The sequence below is a fragment of the Lithobates pipiens genome, unplaced genomic scaffold (genome assembly GCF_037356315.1).
Source record: "Lithobates pipiens isolate NorthernLeopardFrog02 unplaced genomic scaffold, aLitPip1_a1.2 Scaffold_30, whole genome shotgun sequence".
In the NCBI taxonomy this organism is placed as follows: Eukaryota; Metazoa; Chordata; class Amphibia; order Anura; family Ranidae; genus Lithobates; species Lithobates pipiens.
In genome coordinates this window covers 90,771,369-90,791,196 of record NW_027507791.1, presented here as the reverse complement: position 1 = coordinate 90,791,196, position 19,828 = coordinate 90,771,369, and the positions used below count along the sequence as shown (strand labels likewise).

The window sequence follows — 19,828 nt, the reverse complement described above, 5'->3', positions numbered from 1 at the left end:
TCCAGTAACTTCCCTATGAATTACGTCACAGGTTGTGACTTCATCAGGGGACCCCCTGATGAAGTCACGGCCTGTGACGTAATGCATAGAGGTAAGCTAATAGAGAGCACTGAGTGGAGTACACAGTGGATGTCACCTGAAAAGTTTGCCTGTCACATGTAGTGATATATTATATATAGTGGGTCGATGAATAGTTGTTAGTATAAGTACTCTTCCACGGCAACCCAGTTCTTCCAGAGAGATGCACTTTATTGACTTCCAACACAGAACAAAGTCTTGCAACAGATGACACAATCCAAGAGTAAATCTTACAAATCTAGAACATATTCAGAGCTCCATGTTCCTTAGTCCTTGGTGCCTTCATAACCACACACCCAGACAAGACTGAATGCCATGTTATATCCCCAACACATTGAATGGCTGAGAAATTTGATTGGCCCTTTCCATTAAATGCTTTGATCTCTTTCAGAGTGACAGAAGATGACCCCTAGCCATGGACAGCTGTAGTCATAAACTGCCCTAATTCGCATTCTTGCATATTAACATCAACAAGTTTCCTTCAATATGCGCAATTAGATTAACAGATACCACCTTAACAACCTTTTGGTCAACAAGCCCCCTTTGATATGTGTAATTGAGTTGGCTTGGACAAGTCACTCAGTCAACTGAAATGTACTGTATGTGTCCATATAATACCATATATATAAAATACATGGACATATATATATATATATATATATATATATACAGTGCCTTGCGAAAGTATTCGGCCCCCTTGAACTTTTCAACCTTTTGCCACATTTCAGGCTTCAAACATAAAGATATAAAATTTAAATTTTTTGTGAAGAATCACCAACAAGTGGGACACAATTGTGAAGTGGAACAAAATCTATTGGATAATTTTTTAAAAACTTTTTTAGCAAATAAAAAACTGAAAAGTGGTGCGTGCAAAATTATTCGGCCCCTTTACTTTCAGTGCAGCAAACTCACTCCAGAAGTTCAGCGAGGATCTCTGAATGATCCAATGTTATCCTAAATGACTGATGGTGATAAATAGAATCCACCTGTGTGTAATCAAGTCTCTGTATAAATGCGCCTGCTCTGCGATAGTCTCAGGGTTCTGTTGAAAGCGCAGAGAGCATCATGAAGACTAAGGAACACACCAGGCAGGTCTGTAATACTGTTGTGGAGAAGTTTAAAGCCGGATTTGGATACAAAAAGATTTCCCAAGCTTTAAACATCCCAAGGAGCACTGTGCAAGTGATCATTTTGAAATGGAAGGAGTATCAGACCACTGCAAATCTACCAAGACCTGGCCGTCCCTCTAAACTTTCAACTCAGACAAGGAGAAGACTGATCAGAGATGCAGCCAAGAGGCCCATGATCACTCTGGATGAACTGCAGAGAACTACAGCTGAGGTGGGAGAGTATGTCCATAGGACAACAATCAGTCGTACACTGCACAAATCTGGCCTTTATGGAAGAGTGGCAAGAAGAAAGCCATTTCTCAAAGATATCCATAAAAAGTTGTGTCTAAAGTTTTCCACAAGCCACCTGGGAGACACACCAAACATGTGGAAGAAGGTGCTCTGGTCAGATGAAACCAAAAATTGCAAAAAAATGCAAAACGATATGTTTGGAGTAAAAGCAACACAGCTCATCACCCTCAACACACCATCCCCACTGTCAAACATGGTGGTGGCAGCATCATGGTTTGGGCCTGATTTTCTTCAGCAGGGACAGGGAAGATGGTTAAAATTGAGGGAAAGATGGATACTGCCAAATACAGGACCATTCTGGATGAAAACCTGTTGGAGTCTGCAAAAGACCTGAAACTGGGACGGAGATTTATCTTCCAACAAGACAATGATCCCAAACATACAGCAAAATCTACAAAGGAATGGTTCACAAATAAACGTATCCAGGTGTTAGAATGGCCAAGTCAATGTCCAGACCTGAATCCAATCGAGAATCTGTGGAAAGAGCTGAAAACTGCTGTTCACAAACGCTCTCCATCCAACCTCACTGAGCTCGAGCTGTTTTGCAAGGAAGAATGGGCAAGAATTTCAGTCTCTCGATGTGCAAAACTGATAGAGACATACCCCAAGTGACTTGCAGCTGTAATCGCAGCAAAAGGTGGCTCTACAAAGTATTAACGCAAGGGGGCCGAATAATTTTGCACACCCCACTTTTCATTTTTTTATTAGTTAAAAAAGTTTAAAAAATCCAATAGATTTCGTTCCACTTCACAATTGTGTCCCACTTGTTGGTGATTCTTCACAAACAATTTAAATTTTATATCTTTATGTTTGAAGCCTGAAATGTGGCAAAAGGTTGAAAAGTTCAAGGGGGCCGAATACTTTCGCAAGGCACTGTATATATATATATATATGTATATATATAATATATAACAACATATAATATATATATATTACAACATCACATTGCTGCACACCAGCACTTTTTGCACTAATTTGCATGTTTACTGTTTAGGCCTCATGCACAGACATTTTTACAGCTGCTTTTTTGAGTGTTTTTTGCAGCTTAAAAACACCTGTCCATGTTAGCTTCATGCCCACCTAGGCGTTTTTGAGCTGTAAATGGCATAGGCGTTTTTAAGCTGTAAAAAAAAAAACAGGACTAACGCGTTCTGAGGTTCCAGCGTTAGAGCTGTAAAAATGTCAGACGCCGGCAAAAGGTGTTAAACGCAAATTAATGAGGCTTAATGCTGCGTTAAGCCTCATCTAGCGTTTCTGTCTTAATTCAAAACCAATGGTTCCCTATGGGTGCCCACTGATTTGAATAGAAGTCGTACCAGAAGTTAGATCAAGATGATCCGACTTGCGGTGTGTCTTGTGTGCTGAGAATCTTGAAGGGGAACCCCGCGGAAATAAAAAAATAAATTGCGTGAGATTCCCCACCAGGACGATACTAGGCCCTTCGGTCTGATATGGATCTTAAGGGGAACCCCCACACCGAAAAAAAAAAACTGTGTGGGGGTGCCCCCACGATCCATACCAGACCCTTATCCCAGCACGCAGCCCGGCCAGTCAGGAAAGGGGTGGGGACGAGCAAGCGCCTCCCCCCCCTCCCGAGCCATACCAGGCCGCATGCTCTCAACATGGGGGTGGGTGCTTTGGGGAAGGGGCCGCCCTGTGGCCCCCCACCCCAAAGCACCTTGTCCCCATGTTGATGAGGACAAGGGCCTCTTCCCGACAACCCTGGCCGTTGGTTGTCGGGGTCTGCGGGCGGGGGTCTTATCGGAATCCGGGAGCCCCCTTTAATAAGTGGGCCCCCAGATCTGGCCCCCACCCTATGTGAATGAGTAAGGGGTACATGGTATTTTTAAAGTAATTTACTAACCACTTCACGCCGGGAGGATGTCCTGGGATGGACTCGACTTTCCAGGGGTTATATCTGAATGATGCCTGAGGTTACATCACATCATTCAGATATCGGCATTTTCAGCCGGCGATTCCATGCACCATAAGAATGATCATAGCGGCTGTTCCGCGGCTTGATTGTTCTTACGGGTGGTGGGAGGGGAGGGGACGTCCCCCCTCCCACCGCCCTCCGGTGCTTCTACTGACTCACCACTTCCATCGGTGATTCGGACACAGGATCCGCCGGCCCCGGATAATGATCATAGAGATTTCCGGCGGACCAGATGGTCGCCGGAGTCTCTATGGTCGTTCGGAGGCCGGGCGTGATGTTATGACGCCACGCCCAGCCTCGGCATTCAAATAATGGTGCCGTCTCGGCTGGGAAGCCATGATAGTTTTTTATTTTTTATTTTAGGCTTTCCAGCCTAGAGGTGAGATGTGGGGTCTTGACTTGGGATATTGGGATATTGACCCCATCTCTCACTGTAAATAGGTCCGATCATGCCATATTCCTATTACAAGGGATGTTTACATTCCTTGTAATAGGAATAAAAGTGATCACATTTTTTATTTTTTTTAAAGTGTCTAACTAAAAAAATAAATAATAAAAAAATAAATAAAGCGCCACTGTCCCCGTGAGCTTGTACGCAGGAGCGAACACATACGTATGAAAACGGTGTGCAAACCACATGTGAGGTATTGCCGCAAACGTTAGAGCGAGAGTAATAATTCTAGCCCTAGACCTCCTCTGTAACGCAAAACATGTAACCAGTAAAAAATGTTAAAGCGTCGCCTATGGGGATTTTTAAATACCAAAGTTTGGCGCCATTCCACGAGCGTGTGCAATTTTGAAGCATGACATGTTGGGTAATAAAGGGGGCTCCCGGATTCCCAGATTCCAATAAGCCCCATGCCTGCAGACCCCGACAACCAATGGCCAGGGTTGTCGGGAAGAGGCCCTTGTCCTCATCAACATGGGGACAAGGTGCTTTGGGGTGGGGGGACCGCAGGGCCCCCCTTCCCCAAAGCACCCACCCCCATGTTGAGAGCATGCAGCCTGGTACGGCTCGGGGGGGGGGGGGGGGCGCTCGCTCGTCCCTACCCCCTTTCCTGACCGGCCGGGCTGTGTGCTGGGATAAGGGTCTGGTATGGATCGTGGGGGGGACGCTGTTTTTTTTCGGTGTGGGGGTTCCCCTTAAGATCCATACCAGACCGAAGGGCCTAGTATCGTCCTGGTGGGTAACCTCATGCAATTTATTTTTTTAATTTCCGCTGGCTTCCCCTTCTAGATTCTCAGCACACAAGTCGCACCACAAGTCGGATCATCTTGATCCAACTTCCAGTACGACTTGTATTCAAATCAATGGGCTCCCATAGGGAACCATTGGTTTTTTAATACAGACAGAGAAACGTGGCTGAAAGTTAGCGTAGCTTAACGTGCATTGAATTCAATGCAAAACACAGAAAAAAATCAAGTTTTTAACCCTGCTTTTTTCCTGGCGTCTGTACTAGCTTTACAGCCCATTTTTTAAAACGTCCGTGTGCATGAGGACTTATGGATGAACTTTTATGGGTATTGAAATGGATATTTTGATGATAGGCAACTCCTATCCTCATATTGATTAGTGGTTCCAAATTAATAACTACTGCAGTAGGGAACAGACACAAAAGATACGCTCAGCATCTTTCCAAATAACCGTTCTCCTTTATTATGAGGCATTTGAAGGCTTTTATACACATGATTACGTAGGTATCACATTAATATTACAATTGTACGTTTATGGTAACAAGGGGCGTTACATAGGCAGGCTTATTCTAATCAGAACTCGAAAGAATGCAAAACATGTACTGAAAACATTGTTAGTGCCGTGTGCACAGTGAGGGCATTGTGCAATACATGTAAAATAGAATACAATTATATACAGAACCTACAAATTTCCATTACAGTATCACTACTCAATATAAATAGGACTGAATTGCTACACCTACACACTTAAAGGTGTACACAAAGGATCATTTGATACTCGGCACTTTATGATAATCTTGCACCATTTTGTACTATTAAGTGTTCGTTCAATTATTATTTAATATTTAGCACCTGATGATGATTTTCACGATTTTGCACTATATTGTTTGTTTTAATAATCTGCACAGCAGCAGCTATTTTATTTACTTTATGCATTTATGGTAATGTGTTGTGCATTTTTTGAAAATCATTTATTTGCGTAGTTTGCACAGTAGCAGTTTGCACAGCAGCTAAATAATTGCATGCACAGCAAATAATTTATTTGCGTAGTTTGCACAGCAGCTAAATAATTGCATGCACAGCAGCAATTTGCACTAGGACTCACCATTAGTATTGGTATAATTATTGATTTATCACTTTATCTATGAGGTAGAATACATATCAAACAAAGATATTCCATCTTTGTAGTAATATATGGTATATAGTTTGCGCTGATCATCTTTTTGTGCATGGTATGCACTTTAGGTCTAGCAGCAATCTAACCAACATACCACATTCAGATACTTTTCACTTTGATAGCACGAGGGAACCCCATTTTTTCTATCATCCAGACATTACCACTTCAAGGCCATGACATCATATGGCGTCAATAGCCAGGAACTGCTTAACAACCATCAACCATTAGGAAATTAAACACCTTGGTTAGAAGTATGTAATGTACAATCTAGTTTATATAGTGAAGGAGCTTGTTATGAAGTTCATACATGGTTATTTTTTTAATTTGTTCAGCCAGCAGCAGATTCCTCCATCAACACAAATTAGGTGGATTGAGGAATCTTCCCGTTGGGACATTGTATTCTGACAGAAGCAATAGACACTGTCAGAATACACTGATCAGTAGCTGTAACTGATTGGCTGCAGCTGCTGCTCAGTAAGGACTTCTCCAACATGTTCTTTCAACAACAGTCAGTCAAACAACTGACTTCTGCCTGACGAGGTCAACCACATGCCAATCGAAACTCTTAATGTTGTTCAGTGTCTGGCAAGCTTACCGCACAGTGATGTAGTCAGTGCCAAGTTCAGTAGCACATGATATACATCATATACGTATCAGGAACACAATCCCCCCCCCCCCCCCACAATCTATTTCTAGCACAGACCCCCCCCCCCCCCCGCCTGAAATCTATCCTCTAACGCAAATCCTCTCCCCCTAAATCTCCCCTTCTAGCCCTAATCTTGTCCTGGCCAAACCCCACAACTAGGACAAATCTCCCCTCCTAGCGCTGACCCCCCCCCCCCTCCCATCCCCAACCCAAATGCGCCCTCCCAGCATAAATCCTCTCACTCTGCAAACCATTCCCCCCAGCACAAATTCTCCCCCAAATGCCACCACAAATATTCTACTCAATTCACCCACAGCTCAAGTTCTCTCCTCCACAAATCCCCCCTACCTAGCACAATCCTCCCCCAGAACAAATCCCCCACCAAATTCCTTCCATCGGGAATTAATCCTCTCCCTGGCCAAATCTCCTAAGTAACACAGAAAGTTCAGAAGTCAGGATTAAAGTGGTTTTAAAAGCAGGTTTTTTACCTTAATGTATTCTATGCATTAGGGTAAAAAAAAAAAACTTCTGCAAGCAGCTCCACCACAGCCCCCCATAAATAATTACCTGATCCCAATCTTGATCCAGGATGTGCAAGAGAGCAGTGTCTCTCTTGGCTCTCTCTCCTCGTTGGACAGAGGGGCAGCAGTGGGAGTCATTGGCGCCTGCTACTGTCGATCACAGCCAGTGAGGAAATAGTGGTGGAGGGCCTGGGCCATTCTCTGTGTGTGAATGACCACACAGAACTAGCTTGGGATCGAGCAAGTGCCCCCATAACAAGCGGCTTGCTATGGGGGCACTTGGCAGAGGGGGAAAAAGCCAAGAATGGGGGACCTGCGAAAAGGCCATTGCACATAGCAGGTAAGAACACATTTGTAAATATTTTAAAAATAGACTTTGCCTTTACAATCAGGGTTAAGTAACACACACAGTTCAGCGAAAAGGATTAAGTAAGACACAGAGTTCAGGAGTCATTTTAAGTAATGCACAGAATTCAGGAGTCAGAATTAAGTAACTCGCAGAGTTCAGTGATCAGGTCAGGAGCAAGTAACTCACAGATTGTGCTTGGTGTCCCCTACGTTCAGATTAGACCTTCTGTTTCCTGGTCATCCCTAATATCATTGAGTAATAATTGCTGTGTGCAGGTGCCATTTTGGATTGACAATTGATTTGGAGTCTGCACACTACATTGCACTATGGTGCCTGGCTCCCAGGGACACCTCTATTCCAGTGACAGACCCCAAAAAATAGTATATATACTGTATATAGGAAATTGGGAAGAATGGTAACCATAGACAATGCCCCCCTATTTCACCACCTCCTCCACTTCATAACAAACATTCAGAGGAGGAGGATCCTGTCATTCATCTGCCTTTTTAACTCACAGAACATTTTGCATTCCAAGAGAATCAAAACAAAAAGCCTGTCAGTGTCAGAGCAAGAAATATTCAAGCTGTGGCTGCATTATAAAGAAAATGAACTGTATATTTTGTTTTGATGCAACTTTAATACAGTTAAAAAATAAAATAAATTTAGTAGCGTATTTAGGCTGAAGGTTTAATGGGGTATTAATAAAAAAAAAAAGTGCAATAACCCAGAGTAACTATAGTAAGCAGTAAGTATTGTTGTTCTTTGCATGGCCTAATCACTGCCTAATTAAATGAACCTGAGAGCTACACTGTAAAAGGTAACATATTCACTTTACACTGTGTGTGCCATCGTGTGTGGGCAAGCACATGTGTAAGTGTATATGTACTGTATAGTATAGCTACCAGATGACATTCTGCTTGTAACCCCCTTGTACAGCATTTTTTGAATACAGTAATACTTTACAAATAAAAGCTAAGAGGGTAAAAGAAAAACACTAATAACAGACTGAACCCCCGACTGAACCCAGTCCAAAAAAAAAAAACATTTTCAAATAAATGTCTCTATAAGATTGGATGGTATCAGGCACCATTCAGAAATCTTTAAAGATAACATTTGATTAGTATTAATAAGCATGTTATGAATTCAAGCTATACTGAAAAATGTATAAATACATATCTGAGAGATGTTATATTTATCTTGTATAGAGCTTAGATTTAATTAAAAAAAAAAACACTACCATGGTCTTAAAAGTGGATGTAAACCCTCACATATACCCAGTGAAGTGAACAGCCTCAGATGATACACAGAGATGAAACAAATCTCCCTACATAACTTTTACATGTACATCTGCTGTCTTCAGCTTACTATTTTCTTTAAAATTCTTATATCTTGGTCAAATTTTTACTTCCTCATTCAGCAGTAGGAGTCGATTCTTGACATATACTGTGTGACAGCTGATTGGAGGGAAGGTGTATACCCTCGCTCCACATAGGCAGAAGAACAATGATACTTTCTGAGCTGTGTTGCAGCAAGACAAACTCTCTGCTAATCTATTTATAGCACCCACCCCGACAAAAATGTCAGGTTAGTTTTATCTCCTGTGTTGGAGAACTTGTCAGAAGTTATCATGCTGATAACAGAGGAACAAAACAGCATAAAGATTCAGAACTTAGGGCTTTGGAGATAAATAAACATTACAGATATATGTGCCTAAGTCAAATTTAATGAATCTGGTTTACATCCACTTTAAGACTCCTAATGTGTATTCTTGGCTGAGAACTATAGATTTTAGTGTCCTACTGCAGTATATCACAAAGGTTCCAGCAAGTATGTGGTACTAGTATGTTATATATAATGCTTTCTGATACCTTAATTATTTGTAGACACACACAGACCTTAAAATGTACAGCATGTAAGTGCAAATTGAAAATTGAAAATATTTCTCAATGTTGAATTCCTTTAAAAACAAGTACAAAAAAATATTTGTTGATCTGCCACAAGCCCGGTGTACCCAAAATTACTGTTTTTGATGACAGAATGGTACTTCTACTACAATCACCATTGTCAGCACAGCCTGCTGGACTACAGAACTCCAACAATCCTCATCCCGCTCTGTCACTCTGCACATGCTTAAATTGATTTATTTCCCAACAAAGCAATGCTGCTGCCTTGACACAGAAGAGCATATGTGTAAAGAGCAGAAGGTGTGGGTGCATGATAGGCAACAGTGATGGTGTTGGAAAGGGGCCTAAACTAATTTTCGACATAGGCAGGGATCCCTGCAGCTTGTGAGCCCCACTGTATAGACATCATTCATTAGGATGTACATTTGGAACTTCATAGGAAAAATATAGCCACAGCTTCACCCATCCCCCCATACCTCTTCCACCATTTCTCCTGAAACCCCTTCCCACTCTCTAGTCAACTTACATCCTTTCTGTTTTCCATTTTTTTATCAGAAAGCAAATATCTACTATGATGAATTGCCAATGTACAATATTATAACACTATAGAGTACTATGATGTAACATGTATTGCCTTTATTGTATGTATACTGTAAATCACCCCTTCTTTTACACTGTACACTATAAATCACAAAAATGTATCTGTTACTTAAAATACTAAACAAGAAAAGATTGAGCAAGAAAGTATAGCCATGTGTTTTTTTTTTTTCACTGAGAATAGTTTTACTTACAAAATAGAAAGGTATGCTGTGTCAATATAGGTATGTCATCATATCAATGTAACATTGGCCATAGACTTATATATGATATTATTAAGGGAAAACACTAATTCTTTATGTGAAACTGTTGTGGGTTTTTACCCTGACATAGATCCTTATTATCCGTTGGGCCGTGCTGGCCACTTGTGCTAATCTATGACTCACTTATGTTTTGTGTTTTTTCTTTTTTGTGTTATTACTGGACGTGTGTCATACTTATACTATGTTCAGAATTGAAATATAAAGAAAAAAAATTGGCCATAGCACGATCTGCCATCTCCTCTATAGGAATACTGTTGCCGGAGGGTAGCACAGCACACATACTTTTCCTGCTATGTAGTTTCCCCCAAACTGATGATTGCAGATGCCACAAAAAAAAGTTAGACTTTTGTTGAAAATAGTTGGATTGGGCAACTGCCATTATTTCGAGCACCTTTACTCACATATGGCCTTTCAAATCTACTGTCAGTAAACTCTTGAAAAAAAGTAGACAATAAAAACAGAGGGTTTCAAAATGGAGTAACTTGTTTTGTGTAATCAAAATGGGTAATATCTAATAAAATAAAATGTTGTACTTATTTTTCATACTTGATAGTCCATGAAGTGGTAACTCCTTGTTTTATTATTACAGATTGAAGATATTATCACCAGAATGCAAGATGATAAAGCTGGTGGAGTACCTATCCGAACAGTTAAAAGCTTCCTGTCGAAAATCCCAAGTGTGGTTACAGGTAAAGACATTTCCTTTGCCTTCCTTTGATGTATACATTTTTTCTAGAACACAGAAGGAACATGAAAGTTAAATCAGGTGAATACTTCCAGCAATGTTGTGGCATTTGGAAACCTCATGCTGATTGGAAAGATAAACAAATTGGCAGAGCATTCCTTGCAAGAGGTATAAGCAGTTCAGAAGTAATATAATTCTATTATAACATTTTAAATCAGAACTTGAGGCCAATATATAAATTACACCAGTTAATCTAGTTATGTATTCATTGAAGCACCATGCAATGTATACTTGAATGCAGCTAATGAAATTTGACTTGCACAAGCCTCTTATAATTCCCTGTACCAGTGGTAGCCCATTCACTGTGGGCGCGGCCCCCCCATCCATGCGCCCGGCCCCTTTCAGGACACCGGACACATAGATTCCTATAGCGGGGGGTGGTACATTCTGAAGCACCTGATTAGAGCTAGAGGCTCAAATAGGCTTCAAAACAGGATGGGCTGAGAGTGCACCCTGATCCCACCCAATTGTGTGACCATAGCGAATACATTTTCGCTATTTTCACACTAATCTTCCTCCCCGCCAATCAGGAGGCAGGACATCAGACCTGCTTCCTGATTAGCCAAAAGCGCCAGGCCACCCTATTGGATGCCTGGTGCTTAGAAAGAGGAGTGAGGAGACTTGTGCTGGGGCCACCGCTCTAAGAGGTAAGCCCCCTCGGTGCCAGAGCCGCGATTTGAGTGCAAGGGGGTGCCAGAGCTGCGATCCATGCGTGTGAAGCTGGGTGGGGGAATCCTGCAAGAGACCCGCAAACCCCGCGAGTGGAGCGGGTCAGTGCACACAGTGGCTACATTTGATGGGCACAAGTGACTGCATTTGATGGGCACAAGTGGCAGCATTTGATGGGCACAAGTAGTGGGATTTGATGGGCACAGGTGGCTGCATTTGATGGGCACAAGTGATGGCATGTCATGGGCACAGGTGGATGCATTTGATGGGCAAAGTGGCTGCATTTTATGGGCACAGATTGCTGCGTTTGATGGGCACAGGTGGTTTGCGTTTGATGGGCACAAGTGGCTGAATTTAATGGGCACAAATATCTGCGTTTGGTGGGCACAATTGACTGAGTTTGATGGGCACAGGTGGCTGCATTTGATGGGCACAAGTGGCTGCGTTTGATGGGCACAATGGTTGCGTTTGATGGGCACAAGTGGCTGCATTTGATGGGGACAATCGATACGTTTGATGGGAACAAGTGGCTGCGTTTGATGGGCACAAGTGGCTGCATTTGATGAGCACAATGGCTGCATTTGATGGTCACAATGGATGCGTTTGATAGGCACAGTAGCTGCATATGATGGCACAAGTGGCTGAATTTGATGGGCACAAGTAGATGCGTTTGATGGGCACAATGAATGCGTTTGATGGGCACAATGAATGTGTTTAATGAGCACAGGTGGCTGCATTTAATGGGCACAGGGGCTGTGTTTTATGGGCACAATGGCTGCATTTGATGGGGACAAGTGGCTGTGTTTGATGGGGACAAGTGGCTGTGCTTGATGGCCACAAGTGGCTGTGTTTTAAGGGCACAATGGCTGTGTTTGGTGGGCACAATGGATGCGTTTGATGGGCACAATGGATGCGTTTGATGGGCACACATGGCTGCATATGATGGACACACGTGGCTGCATTTGATGGGCACAGTGAGGCTGCAATTGATGGGGGGGTTGCAGTATTTTTCAGTTTGTTTGCGCCCCCCCCCCCCCAAAAAAAATTTTTTTAGAGCACCAGTCGCCACTGCCATGTACGGCATAATTTAGACCTGAAGGGAGAGGATCAGTATTTGGAGTAGGTCAGGTGTGCTACATGTACATGTACTGTATTTCTAACTAACAGGCTAATAGAAGGAGAGGGAGCAGAGGGATGGCTACTATGTATTCTGCTGGTTCTTAACCACAGGCTTCCAATCACAACAAGGTAAACATTTTACCTCCACTGTAATGCATATTGAATATTAAAGTGGTTGTTAAAGCGTCTGTCCGCGGCACGGGCATTGCAAGTGTGGGCACTTGCAGCTTCACAGCTGGGTGTGCACTGCACATTTGCGAGTTGCACTGCGTGTCTTGAATGGCTGGGCAATCTTCTGGGACCTGTGATGTGTCCCAGAAGGTTTCAGGGAGGGAGAGGGAGAAGAGAGGTTGCCTATGCGGTGTGGGTGGCAGTGGGAGCCGGGTACATGTTAAAACTAGCTACCAACCCCCCCCCCCCCCCCCCACAAAAAAAAATGAAATGCCAAATGTGGCATCTGAGGGGGTTAGGATACCTAAAAGTGGAAGTTTGAGAAAGGCTGAATAGATGAGCACTGGTGAGGCTGCATTGCTGGGCACTGGGCAGGCTGCGTAGATGAGCACTAGTGAGGCTGCATAGATGGGAACTGTTGAGACTGCATTGCTGGGCACTGGTGAGGCTGTATAGATGGGCACTGGTAAGGCTGCATAGATGAGCACAGGTGAGGCTGCATAGATGAGCACAGGTGAGGCTGCATAGATGGGCACTGATCAGACTGCATTGCTGGTCACTGGTCAGGCTGCATTGCTGGTCACTGGTCAGGCTGCATTGCTGGGCACTTGTGAGGCTGCAAAGATGGGCATTGATGAGGCTGCATAGATGGCCACTGGTGAGGCTGCATAGATGGGCACTCATGAGGCTGCATTGCTAGGCACTGGTCAGGCTGCATACATGGGCATTGGTGAGGCTGCATTGATGGGTACTGGTCAGACTGCATTGCTGGACACTGGTGAAGCTACATAGATGGGCGCTGGTGAGGCTACATAGATGAGCACTGGTGAGGCTGCATAGATGGGCACTGGTGAGGCTGCATAGATGGGCACTGGTGAGGCTGCATAGATGGGCACTGGTGAGGCTGCATAGATGGGCAAGGTCAGGCTGCATAGATGGGCACTGGTGAGGCTGCATAGATGTGCACAGCTGAGCCCTGCATTCTTTGTAGTGCACTCCTGAGCCCTGCATTCTTTATGTAGCACGCTCCTGAGTAGAAGTATCTTTTTTAATCTCATGGACAAAATATGAGAAATAACATATATATATATCCTAAATCATTCCATAAACGCATGCAACATACACTGCATATATAATTTGAGGTAAATATTCTTATAAAAGAGTTAATCTGTGGATAGTATAGGAAAGGAAAAAAGAAACGGAGAACATTGACCTGAGGTGTGCCGAGGTCACGTGGTCAGTATGCCTAAAAGGGAGCAAAAATAAACACAGTAGGATGACAACTTAACAAAGGAATTATTACAAGCTAAATTAACATTCAAAAAGCCTGGAAAACATTTCAAGCAGTGTCATAAGCCTTCCTGGTATTCAAAAATAAAGTTTTATGAATAAAGGCTGCTGTGTCAGCCCAATGGGAACCTAATCCATCACTAATTTCTGGAACCGAGGAGAAAGTATGGCACAGGCATCTGCGTCCAGGACCTGCCGGGCCCTCCTGTACCGAGGGAGTTCCAGAATCCACTAAAACCCCTGGGCCAGTAGAAGCCGCTGGAGCTGCATTAGGCTGACTTTACAACACCTCCACTCTATTACGCAACTCCTGGCAGGACATAGCTAGGGAATTTAGAGCAGTGTGGATTTTGAAACCTGAAACCTGAAACGTGTCAGGCTACTGAAGTAAATGGTAACATGTAATTTACAGTGGTGTGAAAAAGTGTTTGCCCCCTTCCTCATTTCCTGTTCCTTTGCATGTTTGTCACACTTAAGTGTTTCGGAACATCAAACCAATTTAAACAATAGTCAAGGACAACACAAGTAAACACAAAATGCAATTTGTAAATGAAGGTGTTTATTATTAAAGGTGAAAAAAAATCCAAACCATCATGGCCCTGTGTGAAAAAGTGATTGCCCCCTAAACCTAATAACTGGTTGGGCCACCCTTAGCAGCAACAACTGCAACCAAGCGTTTGCGATAACGTGCAATGAGGCTTTTACAACGTCCTGGAGGAATTTTGGCCCACTCATCTTTGCAGCATTCAGCAGTCACTGGACTGCCACTGGGAGATACACCATATCACTGGGGAGGAGACAGACCGCACCAAGTAAGATGCTCCTTCAGCCAATCAGTGCTCAGCTAACATGACACTGCACAGCTGGAAGGAAGTTATGTGTGTGCAGTGTGCCCAGCACCAGCTGATCACCTCCATCCCTCCCCTGAACACACCTTGTGATGGTGCTGTGCCTGGAGTGTAACCAGGGAAAAACACACACACCCCAACCCCCCCACCGGGATCCAGCCTCCGATCACTTCTGACAGGGGGACAGCACCTACTATTGGGGAAGGATGGACATTACCATCTAGCTATGCCTGTACTGGGGAGGGAAGCACATCACCATTGCACAGTATGTGTGCCTTGAACGACAGGATGGACCCCCCCGAGCCAACAACCCCCGCGATTGGTCTGACCCTCCCGCTGAGAACAGGCGACATGTGGACACTCCCATCGGGGAGCGATGGGGCAACAAAAGCACAAAGTAATGTCCAGGATGACCCCCCCATCTGACATTCCCCGATCGGCTGCGATCAGGCCAACTCCGCCCCCCCCCCCTGGTTGAGCTCAGGCCGGCACCTGAGCAGGATGGGTGGCATCCAATGCGGGCCCTTCATGGATGCCACCCGTCCGCACCTACTGGAACCTCAACCACCGGGAGAGGGAACCGGCGAGATTCCTGCAGCCGACTACGCTACTGCTCTGCTGGCTGAAACCGAAAAAAGAAACTTGACATAACCAAGAATGTAACAACCACCCCCAAGACTTACCTGAGACCAACCAGCCCCCCACCCCTGAAAAACACAATGTAAGAACAGGACTGATGCATGCCAGTCTATTACAATTACCAGGCCGAGTTACCTGAGATGCAACACGCAAATTAAAAATGTAAACTCAGGCCTTGAAACCTGAAACGTGTCAGGCTACTGAAGTAAATGGTAACATGTAATTTACAGTGGTGTGAAAAAGTGTTTGCCCCCTTCCTCATTTCCTGTTCCTTTGCATGTTTGTCACACTTAAGTGTTTCGGAACATCAAACCAATTTAAACAATAGTCAAGGACAACACAAGTAAACACAAAATGCAATTTGTAAATGAAGGTGTTTATTATTAAAGGTGAAAAAAAATCCAAACCATCATGGCCCTGTGTGAAAAAGTGATTGCCCCCTAAACCTAATAACTGGTTGGGCCACCCTTAGCAGCAACAACTGCAACCAAGCGTTTGCGATAACGTGCAATGAGGCTTTTACAACGTCCTGGAGGAATTTTGGCCCACTCATCTTTGCAGAATTGTCCTAATTCAGTTACATTAGAGGGTTTTCGAGCATGAACTGCCTTTTTAAGGTCATACCACAACATCTCAATAGGATTCAGGTCAGGACTTTGGCTAGGCCACTCCAAAGTCTTAATTTTGTTTTTCTTCAGCCATTCGGTGGTGGACTTGCTGGTGTGTTTAGGATCATTGTCCTGCTGCAGAACCCAAGTTCGTTTCAGCTTGAGTACACGAACAGATGGTCGGACATTCTCCTTCAGGATCTCTTGGTAGACAGCAGAATTCATAGTTCCTTTTATCACGGCAAGTCTTCCAGGTCCTGAAGCAGCAAAACAGCCCCAGACCATCACACTACCACCACCATATTTTACTATAATGTTCTTTTTATGAAATGCAGTGTTCCTTCTACGCCAGATATACTTGGACACACACCTTCCAAAGAGTTCCACTTTTGTCTCATCGGTCCACAGAATGTTGTCCCAAAAGTCTTGGGGATCATCAAGATGTGTTGTGGAGAAATTGAGATGAGCTTTGATGTTCTTTTTGCTCAGCAGTGGTTTTCTCCTTGGAACTCTGCCATGCAGGCCATTTTTGCCCAGTCTTTTCCTGATGGTGGAGGCATGAACGCTGACCTTAACTGAGGCAAGTGAGGCCTGCAGTTCCTTGGACGTTGTTGTGGGGTCTTTTGTGACCTCTTGGATGAGTCGTCGCTGCGCTCTTGGGGTAATTTTGGGCGGCCGGCCACTCCTGGGAAGGTTCACCACTGTTCCATGTCTTCGCCATTTGTGGATAATGGCTCTCACTGTGGTTCGCTGGATTCCCAAAGCTTTGGAAATGGCTTTATAGCCCTTTCCAGACTGATAGATCTCAATTACTTTCTTTCTCAATTGTTCCTGAATTTCTTTGGGTCTCGGCATGATGTGTAGCTGTTAAGGATCTTCTGGTGGACCTTACTGTGTCAAGCAGCTCCTATTTAAGTGATGCCTTGATTGTGAACAGGTGTGGCAATAATCAGGCCTGGGTGTGGCTAGAGAAATTGAACTCAGGTGTGGACAACCACAGTTATAGTATGTTTTAACAAGGGGGGGCAATCACTTTTTCACACAGGGCCATGATGGTTTGGATTTTGTTGTCCTTGACTATTGTTTAAATTGGTTTGATGTTCCGAAACACTTAAGTGTGACAAACATGCAAAGGAACAGGAAATGAGGAAGGGGGCAAACACTTTTTCACACCACTGTATGAAACAGAAAAGATGTAAACTATGTAACATGGATGAGGAGACTTGCCACTGCACAAGCCAATTAAAAACGAGCAAATCAATCTGTGCGAACCTGAAAATGAGTCAGGTAACTGCAGTGGAGACACCATGATTTAACAGTGAAGATGTGAACTCAAAATGGCGAAAACATATGAACGGTTCCCAGCAAAATTATGAAGATAGCAACCACGAACTGAGTGAAAATGACATGTAACTAGGTGAGCATTATGAACTGCGTGAGAAACGTGAGCAGACTGAGAAAAGTAACCTGCGACAGGAATATAAGCTGCGTGAAGGAACGTAACTGAATGAGAAACGTGAGTAGCGTGAGCCGATGAAACGTGAACAGCATGAGAACCGAGGCTGCATGAGAAAAGCAAACTGCATGAGAAGTGCAGGTTGCGTGTGAACATAAATTGTATGAACAATGTGATATACATGAGAAACGTGAGTAACACTGGGAAAACATGAGAAACATGGAAAAACATGAGTAGCATGGGAAAACCAAATAACATGGGAAAACGTGAGTAACCTGGGAAAATCCAAGTAACGTGAAAACATGAGTTGCGTGGGAAAACATGAGTTGTATGAGAAAAGTAAATTGCACAAGAAACGTAAATTGCATAAGAAACTTTGATGGGTGAAAACGACCAGAGAACATAAAACAGACAACCAGCCCACAAAATAACACCTCTTAATACCTGACATGTGGGTGCAGAAATGACAAATTCAATAGCGCATGAATGTGAACCTAATGACAACGACTACCCTAGTGTATGCAGTAAGTGAGCCCGAGCAACCTGCAGCGCCAAGACAGGTAATTAAAAATGAACGCTGAGGGCTGAGGTACCCACAGGCTGTGGTGGGTAGTAGTAAAGGTGTAATGATGTGCATGTATGGTAAACAAAACCTCAGCCCGTATGGATTTGTAGGCATGACAGATCCTAGATGTGAGCACTAGCTAACGGAAATGCAGCAAACAAAAGGCTACAACATGAAAAGAAGGCTACCACATGAAATGCTATGACATGAAATGCTACAATATAAAAAGCCATGGAATGAAAAGCCACGAAATGAAATGCCACAAATTAAAATGCTACACAGGAAATGCTACAAACGAAATGCTACGAATGAAAAAATATCCAAAACAAAAACCTATGATTGAAATGCTACAAATGAAAAGCTACAAAAGAAAACCTATGATCGAACTGCTACAATCGAAATGCTACTATAGAAATGCTATGAAAGAAAAGCTACGATAGAAATGCTATGAATGAAAAACTACAAACGAAAACGTATGAACGAAATGTTGTGACAGGAAATGGAAACTGACAAAGGCCTAAAGGAGGATTTATCATAATTAGAAGTAAGCATAAGTCGGACTAACAGGAAAATAAAATAAAATACATACACACACACATATATATATATATATATATATATATATATATATATATATATATATATACTAAGCTTGAGGGACCAGCATTAGTGAAGTGTCATGGATGGATAAGAAGGGCTATGTACGCTATAAGCAAGGCTGTGCTTTTAATGAGCTGAAAGGAGATTCATGAAATTAGCCTAAAGGGAAAGAATATAATAGATATATGAAGCACTAATGCCCTGTACACACGACCGGTTTTCCCGTCGGAATAAACTCTGAACGTTTTTCCGACAGCCTCTTGTATCGTACTTGCTTCAGAGCATGCGTCATTTTTGGTATGCAGACGAGCGGTTTTGCCGATGGGAATTGGTTCTATCGGAAAAATATAGAACATGTTCTCTTTCTAGGTCCGTCAGAATTTTCAACATAAAAAGTCAGATGGGGTATACACATGGTCGGAATATACAATGAAAAGCTCCTGTCAGACTTTTTCTGTTGGAAATTCCACTCATGTGTACGGGGCATTAGGATGGGCAACTAGAATGATGGCGCACTAAAGAGTTCATGGACTTAGTGAACTGGGAATAATTTAGATGGGCTTGGAATATGCGATTCACAGGAAAGGCATATATCTGTACAGTGATATAAACATGTGGAATCACATTGGCTTGGTGTATGCATTTGGTGTTCATTATTGTCAAACTGATAGGGCAATAAGTTAAGTATGTGATACCCATACATGGCAGCGACAGATCAACTGGCTTCTCTGACCCCCTCCCCTACATGCTTGTTTGCTATGGCTAAGTGCTCGCTGAGTATGCATTTAGTTGCATATCATGCATGAATAGCATTTCTTAGTGATTAGCAAGCAGAGATGCTAGGCAAAACGCAACGCAAAAATGTATGAAAAAGCAGGTCTGAAAAAGCAAATCGTATTGCAAAGCGTGCCTGAAAATAACAACCTCGTAGATGACAGGGTAAGGAGACTGACTAAAGCAAATACTGTTCTATGGGCCAACAAAGGCCGCACTGGGAGACGGCCAGTAAGAATGCTGTGTAGCCGTCTGCCC

The 19,828-nt window shown here is 43.3% G+C and overlaps 1 protein-coding gene across 3 annotated transcripts in view; it reads left to right on the top strand.

The window, feature by feature from the left end:
- RGS6 (regulator of G protein signaling 6) overlaps positions 1-19,828 on the top strand; it is a 796,961-nt gene that overhangs the window by 373,261 nt on the left and 403,872 nt on the right. For all 3 annotated transcript variants that reach the window (XM_077464598.1, XM_077464599.1, XM_077464600.1), the window contains one exon: positions 10,676-10,775. In XM_077464598.1, coding sequence (XP_077320724.1) covers positions 10,676-10,775 — 100 coding nt within the window. The remainder of the gene's footprint in view (positions 1-10,675; positions 10,776-19,828) is intronic.